The sequence below is a fragment of the Pelecanus crispus genome, chromosome 10, assembly GCF_030463565.1.
Source record: "Pelecanus crispus isolate bPelCri1 chromosome 10, bPelCri1.pri, whole genome shotgun sequence".
NCBI classification, from domain to species: domain Eukaryota; kingdom Metazoa; phylum Chordata; class Aves; order Pelecaniformes; family Pelecanidae; genus Pelecanus; species Pelecanus crispus.
In genome coordinates, this window is record NC_134652.1 from 18,709,467 (window position 1) to 18,735,411 (window position 25,945).

A 25,945-nucleotide genomic window follows, 5' to 3' on the forward strand; every position below is an offset into this window, starting at 1 on the left:
GCACACTGATCGAGTATTTACTGTATGTCTAAGGACTGTTTTGTGAGTAATTGTCATTTCTTTGCCATAAATCATTACAAGAAGCTAATATCCCTACTGACTCCCTCTGCAAGAGCCTCCCCCTACCAATTTTCATGCACAGAAGGCAGAATATGTAAGATAGCACAGAATCAAAAATGGTTTTATTTAGATGAAAATTAAGAGTGTTTTTTTGTTTTTCTGCAGCAAAATGGTAGCTGGTTCAGAAGTGTTTGACTAACTTGATAGAAGAAAATCTCTACCACCTTACCTCCCTTGCATAGTTCTAGGTTAAGATCACATGGGTAATCTGAGTTTGTTACTAGTGGTTTGCAGCATTGCTCTGTTTTGAACAAGACCACAGTGCAGGAGGAAAGTCCTGCTTCTCCAGTATATTTGCACTTCATCTTCAGGGATTTTTTGGGTTTTAGTTGTTGGGTTTTGGTTGTTTTTTTTTTAATCCAAGACAGATGTTGGTTAAATGTACATAACATTATAGTAACTCTCTCTGGATGAGAAGCATTGCAGAAGCTTTATGGAACGCAAGTTACATGATGAAAGCCTTTTGGAGAGGGGGGATTGAAGGAATAAAAACTGAATTGACAATCATTTCAGAGTTAGAAAAAAATGCCATTTTAACATACTGCATCAGAGACTTGGACCAAATTCCCTCAGTACTAAGCTATGAATGGCTTGTGGGATTTCTCATAACCAATGCAACAGCAATTCTTTTGACTGCTGCGAGGGCATAGAAAACTGTTGCTAAACTATAAGGAGAACTGTTTGAACTTCATTAAACAAAGGTTTCAGGTTTTTCTTAAATTCTTCAGTACCTTTTAAATGCAAAGCAGTGGCTTTTTGTTCTGTCAGTGGTTTATTTTGAAAAAGCAATGCATCTTTTAACTGCAGGGCTCTCTACCCCAGAATGTTGTTAAATTTCAAGGTAGTATAAAAATGAAAGCGCTTTCCGCTTAGCGTAAATTAAATACCATGCAATGCAACTGACCTTCCCACATGACCACATGCTGTCTCCTATTGCAGATGTGGAATCGTGCTATGTATTTAAGTCTTGTACCACCTTGCTGGTAACTAGGCTTCTTTTCCCATCTCATTTCAGAGAGGACTGAAAATGCAAACTAACCTAAGGAGTACATTCACAAGTGATTTCAAAAGTACGGATGCTTGCATTTCTTTTTCAGCTCTAGATTCTTTATGAACAGAGTTGTTCTATTTTCCTTTCTAAAGGCACTCAAAAGTGAAAGCTCTTCTGGCTATTAGGTGGTGAGACTCATTACATAGATATATTTTTTTAAATACATATATAACATTTACATGTAGCTACTTATAGGCCAAATGACAGAAAATGTATGTGTGTTTCCTGAGCCTTAAGGTCTTAAGCTATTTTGGATAGAATCAGAGTAGGTGATCACAGACAGTCCATAACATTCCCCTCAGCAACTCCTGCTCAAAGCATTTCTGTTCTTGCTGAGCTAAATCGTATACACCATGTGTTGGAATCCCTTTATATAACACTTAAGAGTAGAGTCATTAGCAGCCCACAGAAATATTTTGTCCTAATCTACAGATTAGGACCAAGAAAAACCTAAACCAGCTTTACTAGTGGAATCTGTGGAGACATTTTAGAGATCATTCCAGTAACACACCATAGAAATTGCCCTAGATGTCAGGGGTCATCTTGTCTCCTCAAAAATCTGAGCATCACGGGGGTCTTTCTTGACCAAGCATGAAGTACATCGAGTACATGGTATTGACCTTTGCAGAGGATGTGGCTTGCAGCACTGAGCTCTCTGTGCCTCAGTCTTTTTAACTAAATACCAAGATAGGGAAGAATCCCCGCATGGAAAACTGCAACTGCAGATAGTGTAATTATAGGAGGTTATTAGAATGGGAAACGATACTGCAGACACCTCCCAAAACTGTGTGAGATACATGTATTAACTAACTTTACTAGCTTCTTACTGTCAAAATGGTGGCCAAAGTCCGTATTTATTGCAGCTGGCATTCAGATGTTATGTAAGTATTTGCAAACCTGCAATTGACAAGCAGAATGTGTCTCCCATAGTTATCCTATTTGTCCTTGCTACCACATTAATTAAATCCCATAAACCTCACTTAGAGTGTTTCATTACTGAGGAATACAACCATTTGTGGCATCCAAATATGCAGAGTTTAAAGAAAGTCAAATCATTCTGTATAATAAGCTGGGCACCTTCAAAAGGCTGTTAGATGGTCAGCTTTAGGAGCCTTATTACAGGGTAATTAGTTGCATCTGGATATTCCTCAGGAGCAAATTAACAAAGTGTTTTAAAAAGCACTGCGTAAGACTTGAATTCATCCCTTTTGGCAGCTGCATAATCATCATCTGGGAAGCCATGTAATCTTTTTCTTACACCTAACATATTCTTATGAATGGCAGCCACTGAGCCAATGTTAAAACATGTTTGCATACATATGAGCATGGCCAAGGGAAACTGAGTGTTCATACATCAGCCGTGATGTACAGCTTGCATGGTGGTTTTTAGTTTTGGTTCTATTCTGTTTCTAAAAGAATAAGGCTTGCGATGTTGTGCACCACAGGAAAGGCACAAAAGGCTTACACTGAATTCAGTGCGTGCCAGTTCCGCTCCAGTCAGAAAGCAAATAAATATACTGAAATGTAATTGGGATAAATCAAATATGCACCACAATTATATGGCACGTGGCAAGCAGACTCCAAAAGTTGAGTGGTGTATTTTTGCATCCTAACATTTCCTGTATTTCCAAAGCAGATTCTTTCCTTATTATTGCATTTCTGAGATGTAATTAGATGGTCTCAAAATATCTTTTTTCTGCAACAACCCTTTTTTGAAAGTCAAGTCTCTTTCTTTACTAATTGACTTGCAGAGGAACTGAACAGTTATCACCATCAAAATACAGTAACATGACTTAATATTCCCTGTCCAATAGGTAAAGAAGCAGAAGGATGGGGAGAGTGTACAATGAAGTTAAATTCTAGTACTATTAACAGATGGACATGGTGCTGTGTCTCGAGTAGTGCATATAGTTCATTTTGTCTTTTAAAATATATTAGTATTAAAAAAGGAAACATGTAATCAGTTTATACAACCCCCCTCCCCCCCATGCACACATACAGAATAAAATCTGTCTTTTTGCTCAATACTGATACCAAACTAAAAGGGAGATACCAGAGTGGCAGCCTACTGTATTGACCATCCTGCCCTTCAAACACAGTTTTCATCTTGTGCAGGGGTCTCACCTGGTTGGAGGTAGCAGTGCATGCTGAGAAGCTAGAGGATGTGAAGAACCACTTGATGAAACAAAATCAGCTGGTGACTTAAGTGTGAGGGATGCTACAGGCAATGACTGCAGGGTCACTTTTATCTGCACAATCTGATTTTTCAGTCCCAGAAGTCCTACAAACAAATTCCCTTTTCCATCTACAGAAACAAAGCAACCACTTGACAACATAAACTGTCAATCCCAGTGGAGGAGTGGGGTTTCTCCAGCATATTTGACAAGTTTGTCACAGCTGGATGTTCTTGCAGATTAAATTTCAGCTGGTTCAAGGTGCAGTTACACAGCTCAGGTATGGTCTTTGCTGGATGAGCAGATGCACACAGCAAGTTTGTGATGGACTAAGCAACGGATATACCACCTGATACTTCACATTGTATTGCACCTTGCCCATTCCTACTTTCCACATGATTGCTGCATGCCAGTGGGGTTGGTTTGGGTGAGACCTCGATGCTCCAGCCTTCAGGCTCAGCTGCCTCCACAGGAAGCACCTGCAGTCCACAGCAGATGCCCCTGTCCTGGGGCCTGACCACCACTTGTTGCTAACAGCTTATCCAGGCAGCAGGGGTAACCTGCTCCCGGCTAAAGCGGCAGGATAGGTATAAGGACTGCTGGGAGAAAGCTCAGAACTGGGCTGAGACCCTCTTTCCCGTACTCTTATTTAATGTTGAGTGTACATACAAAAAAGGGATCTGCACACCTGAGATGGTAGCAGCTTATCGCATACCTGCACCAGGGGTCCGTTCCTGGGGCACTGGGCAACTACAGAACTTTGGGCTGAACTGCAAGTAACTACTTTGTACTGGAGCCAGGCTGGCAGAATAGTACCTCTACCTCTGGGAGGGAAGCCAAGCCCAGCTCTCCTCGGACACACGCAAGGCCTACGAGTCATGCTGTAGAGTCAAAGGCAGAAAGGGCACAGGGTGCCCTCTGCCATCACTGTATGGTAAAAGCACAGCCTAAATGCAGATAGCTGAGTTAGCTGTTACTTGCTTCAAGCAAGGATGAGGTTGAGACTAATCTGCTCTATTTGAACAAGCTTCATGCATTTTTTTTTCCTCCCAGCAGGTACAGTATTTTTATTTGAAAATCCTCTAACTTCAGTGGTGCATTATAAGCCTCTGACAACAAAATGCAGACAGACCACAGTGCAACAGCTTTACAGAGGCCAGGTTAGCCTCAGAGTCTGCAAAATAACAAAAGATATAAATGAGAGCATTGTGGCAGTATTCTGGAATCGTACCAACTGCTTAGCAGAAAAGAGATACAGACTTCAACTCGTGTCTAGAACAAGATCATCCCTCCTTATCACAGCTGTGGTTGCAATGCAAACCTAGAGAAGATGCTGAAATTCTAGAATTCTGCATTATCTAAAAACAGATCTAGGCTCCCAGCAGGTAAAATGCTAGGACTTGCCAGCACTTTGTTTTCTTTTTCCTGCTTCTGCTGTTCCTGCCAGTAGCTACAGTTGTGCTGAAAAGTTACTTTTAAAGGTCAGAGATAAAGATAGTTGGATATGGATTTGCAATCCTGAACACATGCAGTATTTGAGAAGATGATCTGATCTCATATTCTGGTTCAGTCCTTTTATAGTTAATCTCCCCATTTTCCAACTGTGTAGGAATTGTAGATTTTGGCTAATCCTTCTCGTTTGCCTCTGGTGGTTGGAGCTTTTTCCATTGACAGCAGTTCATCAGTACAGCTAAACAAAATCACTGTAAGCTGTCAAACAGAAGACAAATGAGAGCTTACAAAATAGAATACTCACTGAACTGAGACAAAACTTCCAGCACCGACAATGATGATGGCGGGGGAGCAGAGACTATCTAGTTATAATTGCCAATTTAGCAACAGCTGAGCCTGTACTTATCTGAATTGGTACTTCTGCTAAATTCATGATGTTTTTGTCCTGTGCTAAGCCTTGACGCTAGCAGACACAATGCAAATGCAGTGTTCCAGGGATAACTCCTCTCTGAAAAAACAGCAGGTGGTGGTTAGTCTGAGGACTGAATCCTAGGGGAAGATTGCTTTTTTCCCTCATGTGGGCACCTGCTGTTGAGCTGAGATTTTTTTGAATCTGCCTGCAAGCATCAAGGTGATGAGCATGCACTGATTTTTTGCAGTAGAGGTTTGCAGTTGTTCTCAGTTCCAGCCTTCACCTTTTTTTCTAAGCCCAAAATATAAATTCACTTTTCTTTTTGTTTAAAACTTCTATGTTGTGCTCTTGAGATCTGTCTAGATAACAGCTTATCTTTGGTTTGTACCTCATAACACCAGCGTTCTGTTTTATCATGAAGTGGTTGCCACCAAACACTGGTGAATAAATTGTAAATGCGCCTTATTCTATCAAGGATACGTGATTTGTGGGAAGTAATTACTGTGTAGCCTGTTGATTTGCTCTCTCATCAAAAGATGTTTCACGTTAATGAACAGTGTATAAAAGTATGTATAAAAATACACAAGAACGATTTGTCTGAAATAAATTTTGCTCCAATGCAGTAAAGTTCAGACGAGAGCGCAGTAACAAAACAAATGCACTTGCCCTTTTAAATGAAAACCAGTGTCTCGGGGGATTTATACGACAGCAGTAAGTCTCTCATAATCTAAAAATAATCATCAACTCTAACATTAGGCATAGGCAGTCCAAGTAAGAAAGAGTGTGTTGATGATATTAGCATACAACATAGCATACCCACAACAGAAAGAGAATAGAGAATCCTGAAATTAGACTATTCATGACAAGAGTAGGGGATGGCAAGAAACTGGAGTAAGAAACAAATCTTTCCTCCTTTCATGTACAGGTACACTGCTACCCATTTTGGGGCAGCAACTTCTAACAGCCTTCTAACCTGCATTGTGTACAGGAGGAACTGTGCCCCTTCTCCAAGCTGGCAGTTATTCTAGTCCCATAAATAGCTTGCTATAAATTATGTCAGAGAAAAATAAAGTAGGAGGGATGACACAAAAATAAGCTATAGGATACAGACAAGGGAGAAAGTTGCCTTCAGCTGAAATTTGAAATGTTACAGACCAATGTGCCGCATCCTAAAAAGCTTTGACAGGCCTATCATCAGCAAGGGTGTAATTTCCATTCCCATCATATATTCTCTAAGTCATGGCTGCAGGCCTTTCTTCTTTTAATGTGGGTAGCATGTTTGGTTTGCCGTTTGGAGATGAGGCAGATCACAGGCATTTATACCGCCTGTGGTCTGAGGCATCAGTATTTAAACCAGCTTTGACCAAAAATGCTGCGCTTGGCAGATCCCGCCGGAAGGGGTAGGGGCTGATGGCACCCATTCTGCTTGGAGCATGAGTGCATCAGGCAGCAGGAGCGCAAGTCTGTAGCAGAGAGGGTCAGAAGAACAGAGCTTAGCAAGGAAGCTTTAGCTTTCTGAGTCTTGTTCTTTAATATGCAAGTAACCACTTCAGACTTGCATCACGGTGGTTAGTAGGCATAAGTAGGTCTAAGGCCATTCACGCTGACAAATCTCTGACTCATCTCTCCTTTGTATTGGGGCAATACGCTTTCTGCATTAGCTAAGGTCTTTGAAATAAAAAACTGACAAAGGAAAGACAAAAGGGAATTTAACAAAATGTCATAATTAATTCAACAACATTTTAAATCACCAACTGCAATGTTATTCAATTTTGGTGAATGGGAAATTAAATAATTCAAAATATTTCAAATCTCACAGAGAAATTATTCAACTGAAAGCTCAAAAGTTCAGATCAATCTTCAGAGGGGTATATTTCTAATGGACAGGACTTCGCTCAAGCCAAGAACATGCATTATCTTTGCAATGTTCTTTTCAAGCTTACAGCTCTGGAAGGTACAATTTATTCATCTGTCAGATTTTATGCACTTCTTGCCAGGGTATCATTTATATCTTATTTCTCCAAACCAGAAAAAAAAATTATTTTTAGAAAGAGAGAGCAAGCAGACTAAAGCCTTTAAATACAAATCAGCTGATTTAGAGTCCCTTCTCCATTTTCTATCTCTTTGAACCACATTGCCTTGTATTTACCCTTAAGTTAAACCAGCCAGATGAGCTTTTGCTCTCTGTGACAGAATTACAGAAAACAGGATAAGCAGTTTACCCGTTCAGTGTGCAAACCAGGCATCTCTTCCAAGCAGATATATTAGCATGCCACCACAGCCAGGTGCATGCAGCCCAGGGATGCTCACGCCCAGCGGTGAGCTTGACTCGGGGGGAAAAGGAAGCTCCCGCTGCATGGCAAAGAACAGAGGAAGGGGCAGACAATTCCCATATTGCTGTGTAATTCGGTTCTTCATTCACTGTGCAAAGTATGTGGTTAATGAGCTTCACCTACTGCTGCCAAGCAATTGCTCTTCTTGTGCTCTGCAGTGAAGGTTCATATTGCTCTTCCTTCCCCAGCACTCATGTGCCTGCACATACCTACACATACACACAGTTCCCCCAGGCTAGAAAGTCTAGAGACAAGAGGAGACTATCAGCACAAATTTTGGGAGATGAATGTGCAGGATCCTTTCTGTTCAAGGCTAAGTCAACCTTAAGTTACAGAGCTCTGCAAGGAAATGTTTCCTCCTCCTTCACTCCCACCTGACACAGGAAGGCTGCTATTGCCACCAGGTCACCAGATATTTCCTTTAAAAAGACTGTGTTTCCAACTGATAAGAACCTTGTCAAACTTTAAACACCATGCTATGTGGCCTGCAGTGAATAACTATGGAAGAGTTCATCTGTGGTAGTTTGGCCACTTGATGAGAAATTGCGGTAGGTCTCTGAAAAGTCTTAAAGTTTGAAGCAGGGAATTGAAAACTGGGTGGTTGGGAGGATGTCACATTGGTGGCTGAGGTGGTGGCTTTTCTGACTGGTATGAAGAATCTTTCCAAACACCTTGAAAATTTGAAGGCTGAAGCTGCTCAGTTGGGATTTGATGAAACTGAACTGGAATTTCCCAAGGGTTTTTTTGTGGAAGGGGCACATTAAGAGAAGAAAGGGGTCTTGGCACCTTATCGCTACCTGCAGTGCTGTGTAGCTGGACCTGAAAGCAGAAAGCCTGTCCTCCAGAGCTCTCAATGACTTCCCTGCTTAACCTATCCTACTCAAAGGCAAAAGATAAAATGTGGATTCAGCAACAGCTGTAATGAAAGAAGGACAAGGAGGTTGGGGACTGAGTAGTCATTGAAAAAAAAATGGGTAAGAGATTGTGGGCATTCATCTGTGACACAGAGCCTGGGAGCCACAGAAGGGCTCGGGGTGCGGGGGGCAGTGGATCGCAGACTGGGCGAAGGAGGCAGGTGACAAATGGGTGAGATGAGGACTGAGACTGGCCAGGGGAGAAGGCTGTGGATCCAGAAACGGGGAGGGAGGGGATGGTCAGGAAGAAGACATGGAGGTCTGTCACCATCAGAGGCTGGAGCAGAGTGCATGCCTCAGCTCCTTTGCAGCTCTCCAGCACCTGGAAACGGCGGTGACGTGGGCTTATCACACAGACACACACGTCCCCACTGCTGGCACATCCAGCATGTGACGGATCCCGTGGCTCTCCCCCATGAGATAATGCGTGTCCGTGTCACTAAGGCAACACATAATGAAAGCTGCCCCCCCCCCCCGTCTTTTCAGTTTCTTTTGTCTGAACATTTGGCAATTACACCCCCGAGCCTGTGCTACAAGCGCTTTGCTGCCAAGCCCCCCCATGATGCCAAATGCTAGGAAATACCAGAACCACATCGCCCTATGCAACCTTTATTTCTGCCCTCTTTTGTGAAAGGCTCCGGCCGTGACGTGACCAGTCACTCTTTTCCACGGCCCCCCTGCACGCCACTCTCTTTGAAACTTGCTCCGAAGGCAAAATTGCTGCTGTTTTCCCGAGTTTCCCTGTGGTGCCTGTTGTTACGGTGCCAAGCACTCCACAAGCGCCTTCCCCAGGGTGGGTGGGGAGCAAGCGGCACCGCGGGGGGGGGGGGGGGTCTGCTGTACCGATGAATTTAGATAATCCCACTCGCGATGCCCGTGACCAGATATATGTATTTTTCTCCTCAGAACAACCGGCATCGCGTCAGTCTCGCTTTCAACGTACAGCAAAGCCGCAGCTCCGCTTGCTGCGCTCGATGCTGCTGCAAATCAACCCCGTTAATTCACGGACAACCCCCCCCATCAAGCCCTAAAAAAAAAAACACCAAGAAGGCGGCTGTGAGGTGAAACGGAGCCCGCCGCACCCCACGGCCCGCGGGGCCCCGGCTGCCCCTGTGCGGCCGCAAGCCGCCCGGCTCCAGCGCCGCCATCTTGTCGCGCCTATCCCCAGCTCCCGCGGCAAGCAGGGGCAGGTGGTGTCCCCCGGCCCACCCATGGCTCCCACAGGGATGGCCGGCCAGCCGGCACACACCTTCCCCCCCAACCCGCCATTCTCTTAGCACCTCACCGAAGCCCCCTCTTCAACCCCAGCCGGCCCGGCCCCTCTCACCGCCTCACGGCGCCTCAGCTCGGCGGCTCCTCCCCGCGGCCGTTGACCGTCGCTTCAGGCCCGCCGCCGCCGGGGTCCCTCTGGGTGAGGGCGGCAGCAAAGGGCGGAGGCGAGAAGGGAGCAGCAGGCACCTTGGAAAAAGCTTGGAAAAAGCCCTTGGAAAGCAATCGGTTTGAGGACCCAGGACGCCTACCAAGATGCCGAACTTGTAGAAGGTAAAGCCCTCACGCAGCCTTGCTCCTTATAAAATACACACCTGGGCCACTTCTGCCATTTCAAAGTGATTTATTTTCTCCGGTTAAGCATGTAAAGGTCTATTTTTAATCTGTAGACTCGTACAAACACAATTTGCCTCAGCGGGACGAAGAAAATCATTTTCATGCCATAGAGATGAGATGCACAACTCTTCACATTGTTATAGGGAATAACAGCAAATGTTGTATTATTTAGCACCGAGAAGAATTTTAATTACAGTGTGAAGGAAAGATACCACCAAAGCTTCTTGTTTCATGGTGAATCTTTCAAGCTGACCTTTCTATTCTGAAGTATATGCGGTTTCCCAAGCAATGAAAATTACACTTTACATTAAAAAAAATTAATATACCTGTTTAAAAAACTTGACACTTTCTACAAATTAAGCTACGAAATTTGATTTCTTGCATAGCAAATTTTCTTTAAACTTTGAAACACAGAAAAAAGCCTAATTAAAAAAAAAAAAAATTCCATTCTTCCTTTTCTGGTCTTCCCTTACCCCAGCCTGGTCAAACAGGATGAAGTAATTGCTGAATATGCATGACTACATCATGAACTTGAACACTCTTCTGCAAATTAAGCACACAATCCTGCTCTTAAATTTATTACTGCAAAAATGGCACTAAAGAGTTCAATATTTACTGTCAACCCACTTCTACTTGACTTTCCAAGTCAAAGAATATTTTGGTAAGTGCCAGCTCTAAAGACTCAAGAAGGAACCAAAAAGATAAAACTTTAGGTCTTTCCCTCTCTTGCATCACCATAAATAAAACACCCAGTTCTGTTGTTCATTCCAAAGATCAGGGACTAAACGTGACAGGCAATTTCAAATATGTATGCATAGCCATTACCTGGAGGCACAGGTAACTGGTTAGAAATAGCACTAATTAGCACACTAGACATAATGCAAAAGAGGAGATTTAATAAAACTTCCTTTCTGGCAAGGAAAAGGTAGTAACATTTACTATTAAAGCACAGGAAAGACCTGTTGAGTAAGGAGGTTTGATTTGATGTGGCTGCTGCTCAAGAATGGAACTTTACTGTTTGCCCAAAGCATCCGAGTTTGCAAGGGGCCATCAAAGACAGGATTACTCTCCTTCTCCTGACACCCTTTAGCCATTGATACTTTCAGGACCAGGAAGAAACATTGCAAATTCAGCTTTTTGTATCGAAGAGCTGCTGTTGGTCTGTGGATGCTGTAGTACTATCCACTCTCATTACATCTCTCCAAATTGTGCAATCTCTCTCCTGCAATACCAGTCTATCGGGACCATGCACATTGTTGCCAGTGCATTTCTGGTATCACTTATGAGGGCACCTCAGCAGGTTCAATGAATCAGAAATTACCAACAGAATAAGTAAAATAGTTTAAGCTTACTGATTGTGCTATCCCTTACAGTCTTATCTAATCATACACATAAATCTACACCCAGTTTTGATTTTGTGTTGCAGTCCATTTTCTGAACAATTACCTCTTCCTGAGCTGCTGGACAACCAGATATATTAAACTTTCCCACACAGTTTTGAGAAGGTATATTATTTACTTTAGCTTAAGAAAAAGCGATAGATTAATTACATTGCAAATGCATACTTTACAAATGTAGATATACATTATCTTGGGGTTCAAGTTTTATCTTTTTGCTTGTATGGTGTATGTTGACTCCTGGGGAATAGCAAGGCAGCTCCTCTGGCAATTTTGTAACAGATCTCTGTCACAGAAGATCTGTAACACCATTGCCAGCTTAAAGCTCACTCCAACAAGCTATGAAACTATAGGACTCCATTTATTTCTGTACAAGACTGAGACCCTATATATGGATCTTAAAGAAAAAACATGAATGTTGCAAGACTTCCAGGACTATTAAGCTATTCCAACAGTATTTAAGATTATTTTAAATGACTAGTCAGACTTTATGCCAAAACCATTATTAAGATATACACATTTTATAATCTAGTGCTATCACTACACTCCAGTTGTCAGGCCAGCTTGAGTATTTAGTTATTAATTGTCTCAACTGCCTTTTTTTTTTTGTCTTTTTGGCAGAGAATGTAGAGCTAATAAAATTAATGAGATTCTACTACTTCTATTCTGTTGCTTTCAAAGCTCAGAGAAACTTAAGACTGTTCAGACACTGCAAGTTGTCTTGAAAATAAGGTCTTGTATTCACTCTTAATTACCCAGTTCAACACTTAAAAAAGCATAATACATATTATTAGCTATACAGTTGTGCATTGGTAGTTTACAGACATAACACATGACCCCTTTTCACAGGAATTTATCATTTATACACAATGACATGACACATAGACATGATTATCGGACAAGAAGTGCAAAATGGCATGCAACTAGTTGCTTTCAACTTATATGCATTATCTTCCATTTCAACATTATTTTTGTTAGGTGGCTTATAGTGTGGGCAAGCACCCCCCAGCTCACATTTACAATTTGTATACATTGAGCTTAATAAAATCTTTTCTATTTTCACATTCATAACGTCTTTAAACTAATGATTACTGACATTTAAATTCAAGTGGACAATCCAAACTACAAACATTGTTTGTATATGCATTCTTCAAGTTACACAAAGCCTACAAGCTGTTCCACTCTTAAATATGCCTACTTCCAGGAAAAGGCTGGGTACATTTTTATTAGATTATTCACAGCAATAAAATCACATTGTGCATACAACAGATCAGTCTCCTGCTGAGGTTGAATAGCACCTGTTTTCAAATTATTTCTGAAATAGTTCTACTTGCTTAAATCTCCCACTTTGCTGAGCTTCAGCAGCAGTCTGGTGTGGCTCTCCAAGCTTAAGACATCCTGTAGATGCCATCTCTGTATAATTTTAAGGATAAAGCTTGCCACAATTAGAAGGTAACTTCTAATCACAGAAAAAATATCCTAGAACACACATGCAGCCCACACCCGGTGCATGCCAGTGCTAAAGGAACATCAGTGACACTTTTCGCTGATGTGACAACGGGAGTATCTGGTCACCTCACCTTGGTCAGAGAGACATGACGCAATGCGAGATGAACAGCGGACATCTCTTGTCTTTGAAGCTGACACATGGAGTATCAGAACTAAGTAATCAGCTTGTGGAGATGCCAGACCCACTTATATGTACAGATTCCTGTGTTCCTAAAATACACTTAATGCTGCAGAATTGTCACAATTACTTTCTCTTCCTCCAATTTTATCTGGAAATGAGTATTTATCAAATCTCTGAACGGGAGCATTATCTGCATAAGTTTTTTTCAGATTCCTGAAGCTTCACCCTGAACAGGTATGTGCCAGTGAATGATACTGGTATCTTGCAGTCGAAACACAGAACTTTACTTCCAGCAAGTGGTCATAAGAACCCACCCTCCCTACCCCCCCCATACCGCAGAAGGCTTGGAACACACAAGTATTAGCAGGCTAAAAGTTACTATAACAACAAAAAGATAAAGTGGGGAAACGTTGAACTGTTTGACAGCTTATTGACTCCAGAGCACTGATGGGCACTGATCTGTTGTGAACTTCCCTGGCTTTTACACACACATGCAAATAATCATTTGGGTTGAAACCTGTCCTACAAAACTTACTGCATTCCAAAGTAACTTGAAAAGTTTGAAAAATACCAAGCGAACCATTTTTGAGCACTACTGCTGTGAATTGTTTACATGTTTCTGGTGTTTTAAAGCACTTCCAACATTGCCTTATCGAGTGCACCACTTTAATAGCTATACAGCAAGGTTTTAAGACTCCTTTCCACTAAAAGGCATCACATCCAAAATTTAGATCTTCAAAGCCCAGTCTCAGCTTTCACTAACATTTGTACACACCCACATTTTCTATATTTGATTTCTCAGAATCCCATTTTTGCACATACTCTGAAATGATTCAGCCTTAACCATGTAAAATGCTTTAGTATTGGTCTCCTACATCTCCCTGGAATTCCCAAGGAGGTCGTCTTCTATCTCTCCCATCACAGGAGCTCATCCTTTACAACAGACTTGACATAAAAAGCGTGTTCTTCTGTGCCACAACTCAGCAGTTAGTGCAAGTTACCAAAAAAATCAATTTCATTTCCATCTTCTATTAGAATTTTCCTTAGCCCATTTTTCCCACTTCCCAGGAGGTTAGTAACATAGGTTGGGAACCTCCTCATTCCCTTCTGTTGAACCTGTTCTAATTGTGCAGAGTAAGCGTTCACTACCAGAGTATGCACACGTATGAGCCCACACGTACCATGGGATGGCCAGTTCTGGGTATGGGTGGAGGGGAGAGCGGGAAGGGAGTCCTGAGTTCCAGCTGCTGCTCCAGTGAAAAGTTTACATATCTTTGGCAGTTACTAGAAAAGTACCACAATTCCTTGCTCCCCTTCTTGAAAGGGAAGCTGAGCAGGCAGTGAAAACTGTAATGGAAACCTGAAGCAGAAGGAAGCACATCTAACTCACGGTAAGGTGGTGGTGAATCCGCAGAAAGGTGCAGGATTTAAGCTTGGATGCCTCTCACTGGAGTTCCCCACTGGCTAAGCCTAGTCACTTCCTCGCTCAGCGGGGAGGAGCTGTGTATCTTCTCTCACCCACAGCACAAACAGTCAAGAAATTTAATTCAGAATTTTGCACTGCATCACTAAAGAGGGAGTCCTAAAATTGAACAGTGGCAAATGCTCAGCAGTGCAGTGTCTACATCCTTTAATGCTGCACTTTCAGTTAACAGCCTTGGGGTACCTTAGAAATATTAGTTTAAGAAGCCATAAATATTTTCAGTCTTAAATTCTGTTTAGATACTTGAGTTCAAGTAAGTTGGTTTAATTGTGACATTTCCTGTTCTGCTTGGCCTTTGGCCTTACATACACTTTCTTCCTTTGAATTGCAGTTCAGATTTCACATACTATTAGCGTTACATTCCACCAACAGCATATACTATAACTTATGAGTATATTCTTTGAATGGTAAGTAGACCGAAATATTTCAAATAAAAGCCTTTCAGCAGAATCTACATAGGCTGGGCTTGTTTTGAAATTGCATGAAAGGTAAGAAAGGTGCCTGAGTTTGATCTCTTCTTCCTTTAAAATAGCACAGAGGTGCCTTGTATTGTGCAGCATGCAGCAACAATATTAAAAACTGACTTGAAAACAAAGTATTTCAGGGTTGGATTTGAGTATCAAATTAGGTAACAGCTCAAGGGAAGGACCCAGGCATCATTGTAGATGACCATATCAGTTTAATGATCAGCTATTGAAAAAATATGGAAAAACATATGAAGAAAGGTATAGAAGATAACGATTTTTCACTTTACAGTGGAGCTATAGCAAAAGCATACAAACCAGTTAAACGGTAGAGAGAAGGTAGACTAAAATTCTGCTGACCTTGTGTTAAAACAAGAGCTAGAAAATAATAAATGAAGTTAAAAAGGTGTGTAATGCTTTCTCCACACATTACAATTACACTGTGGAACACATTATCAATGAGGGCAATTCACATCAAAGCGCTTAAGCAATATTCTGAAAAAGCTCAAGCATTTTTTTTTTTATGGCTAATAGTCAAAGTAAATTTGGAGAGCTTGATTTTTTGCAAAAGACAATAAACCCAATAAGTCAAGATTTACACCAATCCCTAATGACTCAGAGTGGAGAAAGAGAGCTCTGATGTTGGGGGCAAATAATTTTCCAGGTGGGTTGCAGGCATTTTACTTCTCTGCTGAGAGTATCAACCACTCTGCTGAGAGTATCAACCACTCTTCCCAATGCCAAGGACAAAACCTGTCTCTTAATATTGCTAGCTGTCAGACATTACTTCAAGGAGCCCCATCAGAACAGCAAGGACCTGCTGACTTGTATCTTTATGCTGTCAGAATTCAGAGTTGACACTATTTGCTGTTCTAATCATCACATTTACTGCTAACCTTTCTGAACATAATCTTTAGGTGTGCATAAAACAAGGAAAATGACCAGGGAAAGTAATTTCTCCAAAGCAACACTGTAAAGCTGCACTAGGCACAATTCAGTCTGGCTGCAGAGATGCTCTGAATTTACAATTTCAGATTTGATAATTAACATCCTGTCTTGTGCAAATATTTCTACCTTCACATCATTAAGCTTTTGTATACTCGGAGAGCGACAGAGGTGGATCTACCTAAAAGGTGTGGGATGCCACATGCGGAAGTACTCTGAAACTTCCCTGGAAGTGACTGGAAACATTTCTCCAGCAATGCTATTCAGCCTAACTAGTCCAAGCAACTGGACAGCAGAAAATGACAATTAATGTATAATAAAAAACATGCACAGACTGATAGATGTAACATTACCAGTATGCAAAAAATTAAAATGAAACAAATTAAGAACTCCAAACATTAAATTCAGATTGTTTATTGTAAACAGAATAACTCTAGCACTCTGTCATACTGGCTGTGTCACATGCACCCAATTCCACATCAACTGCTTAAAATAGCACTTGCAAAAATTACAGTTATGTAATAATAATTTATGGTTTCTTACATAAACTAATTAACAAGCACTAAAATTGAATTACAGTGTATTCTAGGTAGTATTTTATTGCTTGTAGACACTGCAGCTTTGGATCCATTAAAATGAACCCATTAGTATGCCTGAGTTTATCAAAATTTACTGCTATATCAAACTCAGAAACTGTAAAATGCTGGAGACCACTTAAAAGCAACCGAGATTTGCTGGAAAGCTACATGGGTTTCCACATCCAGTCACAGAACTTTGAAATTCCACATTTTGTCCTCTGGAAAACATGATTTGTGAGCTTGTGTTAAATACACTGCCATTCCAATTTATTTATATAATTTGTTAAATTAGAGTTGATAGTACTTCCATGAATATATATCTCTCTCTATTTTTTACACATGACAGAAGCCATTTAATTTTATTCACCGTAAGAGTGGTATGTTTAAATACTAAATTCCAAAATATATATTTTTATAATATGTTGTCAAAACTTTTAATATATATAATACAAATACTTTTACTAAAGGAAAACTATGAACAAAAGCGAAATGCAAGAGGGCAAAAAGCCCATTTTATGTGAAGGATCCGTGAAAAATGTTGTGAACAGAGACACCTTTACTGTTTTTGTTTATACTATGTTTAATTTTTTTTCTCCTTGGGCTACAAAAAATGCTCGTGGCCTTCCTTAGCAACAGGTTACATCACAAACTATCATCAAATTTATTAAAAAGATGTTCAAACATGTACTGTTAACCTTTAAAACAACTTTTAAATACACTATATTTATTCAATTAGAAGAGACTCTCAGATAAACACAACTTAAGGCCCTTACCCTCTCAAGCATTCATTTAATTTGGCTTCAGAGCCAGTGTAAGAACATTGATTCAATGACAAGAACAGCTCTATCGAATATACCAGGATTCTGATGTATGACAACATGCGTGTCACATCAGGGCCTTAGTTTCAGGACTTTTTATAAGAAGCAAACTCTCAGTAACACCCCTGAGGAGCAGATTTTGTATCTTCAGTGCTTTGCATACTCTATCCTACCTGAATAATTACAATTAATTTTATGCATTAAACAGGTGGAAGAACTTAGTAAGATGCTCCCTTACCTTTTTCTATTTGGGGGCTGTCCCAGGCACAAGACTCTCTGCAAAAGTCAGTAAACTTGGTGAAGATGAGACACCATATATTGTTTTACCATTTCACTAAATTATGGAATATATATATATATATATGTATATATATATATATATAGTATTTCAGCATCATTCTCAAGCCTTCTGGGTTTTGCACAGCCTTCTTAAAATAAGTAGGAACAAACATTTTGTGATGTAACCTGAACCACACCCTGTGCTATAGCAGTACTGCTAACACCGTACTGCACTCTCCCAAATGCCCTCCTGAAGGACAAGAAGGACCCACACAGATGTATCAGAACAGTGACGCATCTGGTTCATTACAGGGCCCATATTTGACATTCACGTGTTCTTGAGTCAAGAACTAACATATGCTTAAAGTTATTTGCAGTAGGTAAGTACTTTGCTGGACTGAGACCTAACATAACAAATGAGGCAAAACAGACCGAGTTCTTCATCAGTACATGTGCAACTGAAAACAAAAAATGACACCAAATAAATTATTTTATATACCAAATGGAAACAATTCACAGTAACACTGAGAAACTGAACAGGATGTTGACAGTATCAAGAGACTGGGACAACACTTTTGATAACAAAGATAAGATGCACTATTAAAGTGTTTCCAGCATTTTACTAGTTTTAATATAAAATGTCCCCAAATTTGTATAGAAAGATTAAAATCATGCCCGTATCTTCAATTATTCTCATTGAGACAATTCTCTCACTCACTACTGTGTTGTCAAATTTCCTTCTTCCCCCCCCCCCCCCAACTGATCTTCATAAAACTTAAATAGAAAATATGTTGGTTGCATTAAGGATCAATTAAAAAAGTATCATTCTACACACCACTTCAAAAAAATGTGAAAGTCTCTATTTTTAAGAAAAATTGTTGACCCTATCCCAAAAACTTTTGTCACCCCCTCCAGCCCCCAATAAGATAATTATTGGGATACTAAACGTTGTTTTTCAGGAGTGACAAGGATATTCAAGCAATTTTGTTTGGAGGGTTATTTTATCAAAATGAAAATTTGAAGGGATATACTATTTTAAAAATATACTGCATCTACAAGTTTTTTATTATTATTGTTTCAGTTGATTTTGGTTTTCAACAGGTTGTCTGTAATATAAATGACACATGACCACAACTGATTTTTTATATACTCTCTATCCCTAACACACAGGTAATGTCAAATGAACCAAGAAGGAATTCGGGACTTTCATAACGGACAGAACCATTTATCCTAATGATCTTTAATAATTTTGTTCATCATGAAGTCCCCTGAAATATCAGTACTGATCGTCTGCATTTCTTCATCCAGCGGGGTTCTTCACAGTTTTGCAGCCATGAAATTGATATGTGGTTTCACCAGCGGAAAGAGTGGCAGACTGCGCTTGAATTCTGTCATATTTTCAATCACACTTGGCTGCAAAGAAGCGTACGCAAGAAAAAGTCTGCTCAATAACTTTAATCCGAAAAGTGAGGAATTCCTCGAACTTTTGCTACAGCTACATATAAACACATCTTTTTTGCTCTTTTCTACAACATTAGTGATTCACATTTCATCATTATAGGATCTGCCAAAATACAGTATTATTTCTTATGAAATAAATGGTTTCATATTTACTCTAGGTAATTTAAAACAACAGCTATAATGCAGTGATTGCGTTACTGATAATGGCAGGAACTTAGTAAACGCAGAGCTTGTCTTTTCATTTACAAATTCTACTTCAGAACATCCCACCTATCCTTTGAACATCAGAGGTAAGATCATAAAAACAATAGCAATTCAATGACCTATTATTTTTAGTTGCAGTAACAAAGTAACTTTTTAATATTTCAGTCATAATGGCTAATATATGCACACATAAGTCATACAGAAATTTCCACCCATGGCAATTATTTCACCTGTAAGCACTGAATAAGAACACAGATTACTACTGCACTGTGAAAAGTTAATTATTTATTGGGACAAACATTACCATCCCTCTTCAAGAAAATTCATTTAAGGTCCAGTAAGGGCCCAGCACTATCATACCTAACCACACAGTGAAATCTGTAATATTTGTATGAACAGAATTTGTCAAATTGCTTCCTCCACAGGTTACACATTGACAGGAATGGGCATTACTATTTTAGGCTTTAAGATAACAACCAGATAGTTGGTTTTGTTGCTGTTGGTTTGGGGTTGAGTGGTTTTTTCAGGTTTTTTTTTTTTGAACAAAGATGATCAATTTTTTGATGTATATGCATCTTTCTCTTGGCACTTGATACATCCAATCATACACAATCAGTATTTTCAGACAATAATAATCTGTATTTTACTCCATAGTGTAGATATTCAGTAGAGTTTACTACTACTATTAGCTTTCATTTCAACGGAATAGAAGGAACAAAAGTAACAGGACAAACTGTTAAAAAGAAAAAAAAAACTCAGGAAAAATCCCTGTTATTATTGAGGATGACAATACATGTGGAAAAGAGCTGAAACGTCAGCCCCACAACAGCATGAATTTCAGGAAGTTTGTTTCTCCCCATAGACTTATATTTAACAATACTAAATTTCTGTATTAAGAATACAGCCTGGGATTTTTTGTGTGTGTTTCTTTTTACCTGTGGTAGTGGTGGTGCTGGTGCCAGGTTCACATCATTTTGGCATGGAAATTCTCCAACAACAGGGCCTATTTGACATCATGAAAATTAATTCAGGACCATAATTTAATCAGTACCTTTTACATAATAAACTGTTTTCTCTTGTAAGACAGGTATCTGTATGAAACACAGGTTATTAATTTTGAAGTATCTCTAAAGAAGATTTTCTGAACATTTTGCTTTTATACTCCATGGCTGTCTTTAGAAATACAAAGAGCTTAATCCATGATTTGACTTGAGAACATGTGCTGAGGCAGTGGCTTTTATTCATTTTACTTAAAGAGAATGCAGAAATAAAAATTGCTAATCTACTGATCAATGAATACTTAAAACTTTTTTGCAGTACAAATTATGAGAAGAGTAGTAAATGCCAGTGGTATATTCAACAAGAGCAATGCAACAACAGCACATCTTTTAGTAAGGACATGCCTATGGAGGCGTGGGGATTACTCCATCTACCAAAATTCTGGATACCAACCCCAAACCTTCCCTGCCTGTCCCCATGTGTGCCCTACTCTAGCCCCCCCCAAAACTTCTTCCTACGTCCAATCCACTTGTCCATAAGAATGTCTAGTCTTAAATTCCTTAAACCTCCCTTGTACCTCTATACTCAAATTTCAACCCGAACCTGCACCCTGGGAATTCAAGTGCTTCCCCCTCCTAAAATCCCAGATCTCTACTCTACTGCTTCCAAATTCTTTTCCACTCTCAGAGAAAATGGTGTGTCTGCCTCCAGGAAGAAGGGTTCTCACTGGGAAGCTTTTTAGCCTTCTTCCTTTGTGTTACTCTCTGGAGGATGGGCACCTGCACTTGGAAAAAATGCTCTTTTGGACTCATGGGAAATGCATTAAAGTCTCAGTCCTCTTTCATGGCAGAAGAGAGGCCACGTGCCAGATTAAATGGGTTAGGACCGGGGAGTATGTGGAGACAATACTTCGCTATAATCTCTGTAAGAGTAACCACTTGTTAGGTTGTCTCCCATGCTCACCTTTGTCTTGGGAAGATACTATTTCAAGCAAGTAAGAAACCGTTCTGGCAATGTAGTTACTACATTTTATAAAGTTTTCTCTACATAGGAAAAGTATTAGAACTTTTCTATTTAGCAGTGATTAGTCATGAAAACTGGAAAGATGCTTTGAAGCAAGTCTTTCTTACTCAGCTGCAGAGTTACAACTTCCACCGTACCATAAAACTCTGAGATGGTACTGAGACTGGAAGGAGTTTCATGACAGGCACACAGCTATCTGCTTCTTTCTGTTCTGCAGACAAGCCTTTAATATTCTTGATTTTGCAACCAGTTACATGTTGGAATTTAAGTCCAGTGTAAACTGGTGAAAAATCTGCACAAAACAACGTAGAAGTTTTTCCTCTCAGTTTATTTATATTAACCAGAAACACTTTTAACCTTTTCCTTCTTGAATTCTAAAATGGAACACAGTTTACAATGCACAGCTAACCTAGATTATTTGAAAATAAACCCTAAATAAACTTTTACTTTCTCAAGTTTAATTATAATGTTTTACATTCCCAGAGGGTTGGTTTTTGTCTTTTTTTTTTTTTTCCCCCTTTCCTTTGAGAGTGCTTCAATAAAATTGTGGACATTCATTGCTTGTTGACAACAAAAAACCCCAACTTCATTGTATTGATAACTGCAAATCCTAATTTTGTTTCTCCCTGTAGGACTATTACAGAGTTTTAAGTTTGTTTTAAAATATCCTGCTGAAAAGAGAAGTGCTATTTTAAGATAATATTGTTTTAATATAAATATACTTCAGAATGGCTGAAGAATTTGGCCAGAAACATCAATTAGAAAATTTGAAGCACCCATGTGAAGAAAACCTGTAAAAAGAAATAATTTTCCCTCTGAAAGGTATATAATCACCAAAGCTGAGTTTTTCTTATGGTGCATTTGTATCACATAACGTGTCTGGCTTTACCTATGACTTGCTTGAACAGGAATTGATTAAATACTATATTCAGCACAATACTTACAGGAATCCATTTCCCTTGCAAGGACATGTACTGATACCTTGTGTCTTCTGGGAGCATCTATTGCCAACAGCACCTAGAGTAAAAAACATCAAGTCCTTCAGGTGTGGGAAGTATCACTTAGACATTATATTTATAAAACAGTAAAAGAATGAGAGCATTTAAATTTTAATTTAAGCTTTAAAATGAGGGATGAATTTTGGGATGTCTCTTCAAATATTATTAAAGGTCATCCCTACAGTACTTTGAATAATTTTACAATCAAGTTAAGAAATTCATGTACTGTTTGGGACTCAGAAAAACTGGAAGTAATAGGAATTCAGCCATTAACTATCATAGTATCAGAAATGAAACCTAAAATCTCTGCAGAATTTTCAATCCCTAGCAGCCTTCTGGAAGCACATCACCCTGAACACAATTATTAAAATCAGCTGGACTAGCTCACCAATCTAGCCAGTTATTTCTGCTCTGGAATACAGCATCAGAGTAAGCAAAATAGTATAGATTCCTACAAAAACTGAATACGGATACTTGTTCAAGTTATCATTTATTAAAAAACAGCTGCTGAAATTCCATTTACTAAGTTTGTATTTGCTGCATATCTTCACCCATGCTATCATACTATTAAAAAAAAAAAAACAAACCCAAACCAAAGATGTTAGTGTTCACCGTGCCACGTAAATAATAACCAGTTTTAAGCATTAAGACTAAATCTCATAAAAATAGACAGTAATGTAAAAATGACCTTGGATAGTGAAAAGGATAAGACAGAGTACAAAAGAGAAACCATTTTGAAAGACATCAGCCCCCCCAAGAGAGAAAAAAAGAAAATATAGATACACACACCCATGCTGCTTCATGGGCAGAAATTTTTCCATCCAATAGTAAATTCCAAAGACATACATGCACATTATTTTATTCCCTGAGCTATTAGCTGCTCCGTAAGTAATAAAACAATATGTATACTTTGCAATATAGTGAATTATCATTGCCTATGAAATTTGCTACAAAACAGAAAGAATGAGGCCACATTTATTTTTTTGGGGGGCCCCTAGTATTTCAATTGCTTATATTAGATATCTATCTAGCAACTTCATGCCGAGTTGCAATGTACAATTATTGCATCATTACGCCGTTCCTTTGTTCTGCCTAACTATGAGAGGAAGAAAAAAAAGTGTTGATTTACAGTGAACAAAGCTTTAAAAATATCCGTTGCATTCACAATTCATGCACACAAAATAATCTGAATCGTTTACTAGTTGAAGAAAAAAAAGAAAAAGAACAAATCTGCAATTTTGGCCAAGCTTGGTCATAGAGCAGCACATTTTTTATTCAGACAGAAAGGATAAATGAGACAAGAGGGCAGTAAGAGCTGGTAAGTGGGGGAGGGGGACAAGGGCGGGGACTGACCACGACAAAACCCAATCCTTCTCCACAATTTTTAAAGTATGCTAGTTGCCATTAAACTAAGTGAGATTCAGGAAACAAAATTGTTATTAAGGTATCTGCATCAATCACATCATCTACCTAAAACAGGCATAAGTACATGCTTTCACAGTTCACACAAATAACATCCAGTTATATCTACATCTCTTTCCAAGTAACATTTTAACTACACAACTAGCTTACCTTGTAAAACTGTATAATATCATCCTTGGTCAGGGTCTTTAGGTAAGCCACTTCAATGTTATCTGCACAACAATAGTAAAAATTAGAAAAAGTCTGCAAATCATAGCTGGTCATTAGCACACTACTTATTCAAAGTATTTTTCTTTCAAATTCAGATGCTGTAATTGACTGCAAATGATATCCTTTTCATTCTTAACTTTTCAAGCTAATACTTGCATCACTAAAAGTGTCATTGGAAGCTTGGCAGAAAATTATACTTCAGTAAGTCCATTTGATTGGACTTACTAAAAAATGCATGTTTGAAGAATACTGATTGCACTGTATGTTATTCAGTAGCTAAAAAAGATATGCCTACTTCTGTATATTATCTTCAAATCAATGTTACATACTTCTAATGCAGACTGATTACAGATGGCTTTTATGCACAGTTAGGAAACAGGATGGTAGGATGTACTTTGGCAGGATGTACTTTTAAATAAATGTAAGGAACGGTGCCTACATCATACCTGTTAAGGAATAATCACCTTTAAGATATTTGGGGACAATGTGTCTCAGTAGCTACATCACTTCATATAAATTAAATTGTAATGAACTAATCATGTAATATCATTGCTGCATAAGCAGGAATGTTGTTTATTGTAGGCATGCTTGCTTTTCTTAGGGTTAGCAGGAAGATCAAGAAAGAAATATGTGCAAGAGAACAAATATGCAGCTAACAAGTCTGTGAGGCAGGCTGTAAGTTGTTAATACAAAGTTCTACAAGGAGGAAATAAAAAAAAAATCAAAACAGAGTTTGGGAAAATTAGATGACATGTGGGAGAAAATTTTTAAATTAAGTAAAACAGTGAAAGTAATAATAAAAAAATGTAAAAAACCTGAAGAAAAAACCCTTTCAACTTCTTAAGGCTGATATGAATTTCTGATTTTGACAATTCTAGTCATATTAGAATCATTAATGAAATAAAACTACTAGTGGGTAGAGGGGAATTAAAGATATAAAAGTCAAGGGAAATAATAAGTTGAGTGGGATTTAGATATGAAAGATATGGCTACAGCTAGCAGTAAGAAATTCCAGAGAGATAAGATCCAAGTATGGTAAAAACAGAAACACTTAAGGCAGAGAAAAAATTAAACTGTTTCATCAGACACAAAAAAAGTACTTGAGGGGATAAGTTTCCATGCCACTCCTTATACTCAGGCATGAAATGTTTTCAGCAGCTCCCATCCTCTCGAGACCAAGCTAGATGACAATTCAAAATTCTTCATTTTTAAAACTGAACTGTTAGTCACTGTCAACCAAAACGATTGTATTTGCTATTGTGGAAAGCCAATACTGTGCATGTAAAGCAGAAGAGAAGTCACAGGATACAGAGTGAGTTTTATGTAGGAGGCATATTATGCATGGAAGATGGAAAATTGTAGCTGTGAATAAGAGTTGAGACATGAAAATGTGAGGAAAAGCTGATCTGTACCTAAAACTGATTTTTTTTTTAATGTTAGAAACTATATCACTGATATACCTCAGTATTTTGGATTAAAGATCTTCAAACAATGACGAAAAAGGGAAAAATACAACCTAAATACTACGTAGGATCTCAACTGGTCTTCTACAAGCTTATAATCTTCAAAGTATCATTGATGAAAACCCCAAAAAATTAATGTTTCTTCAAGCCTACTCTAAGTTGAGACAGGTCACATGTTAAGATACCTGCTGTTGCCTCTGCCATTGCTCCTTCAAAAGAGCTGTGCAACGGGAAGAGGAATGGGCTTCATATGAACGTGGGCACCACCAGGAATGTCAAAATGTATTTGAATGCACCTCAGTCAAGTATTAGGCACATATGTAATACAGACGTCTGAACATCACAGAAAGAAATTTGAGCTTATGTGACATCAACATTTGCATTCAAACCACTTCCAATCCTTGACCTACTGTATGTCTCACTGAGCCTTAAGGGACAGAACAGAAGGTCAGTGAAGCATTCGCCAAGCCCACTCATACGGTCAACAGGGAACATGTTTATCCTCTATTA

The 25,945-nt window shown here is 39.2% G+C and overlaps 1 protein-coding gene across 9 annotated transcripts in view; it reads right to left on the reverse strand.

Moving 5' to 3' along the window:
* Nucleotides 1-17,744: 17,744 nt before the first annotated feature.
* The window catches only part of IDE (insulin degrading enzyme), a 66,261-nt gene continuing 58,060 nt past the window's right edge, over nt 17,745-25,945 (reverse strand). For 6 of the 9 annotated variants that reach the window (XM_075717565.1, XM_075717564.1, XM_075717562.1 and 3 more), the window contains exons 23-26: nt 23,913-23,974; nt 22,287-22,359; nt 21,480-21,634; nt 20,256-20,323 (exon numbers count right to left, since the gene is read on the reverse strand). In XM_075717565.1, coding sequence (XP_075573680.1) covers nt 20,285-20,323; nt 21,480-21,634; nt 22,287-22,359; nt 23,913-23,974 — 329 coding nt within the window. In that variant the 3' untranslated portion in view covers nt 20,256-20,284. Of the gene's footprint in view, nt 19,069-20,255; nt 20,324-21,479; nt 21,635-22,286; nt 22,360-23,912; nt 23,975-25,945 lie in introns of those variants that run through there. The other 3 variants (XM_075717569.1, XM_075717567.1, XM_075717561.1) reach the window with 1 other exon arrangement.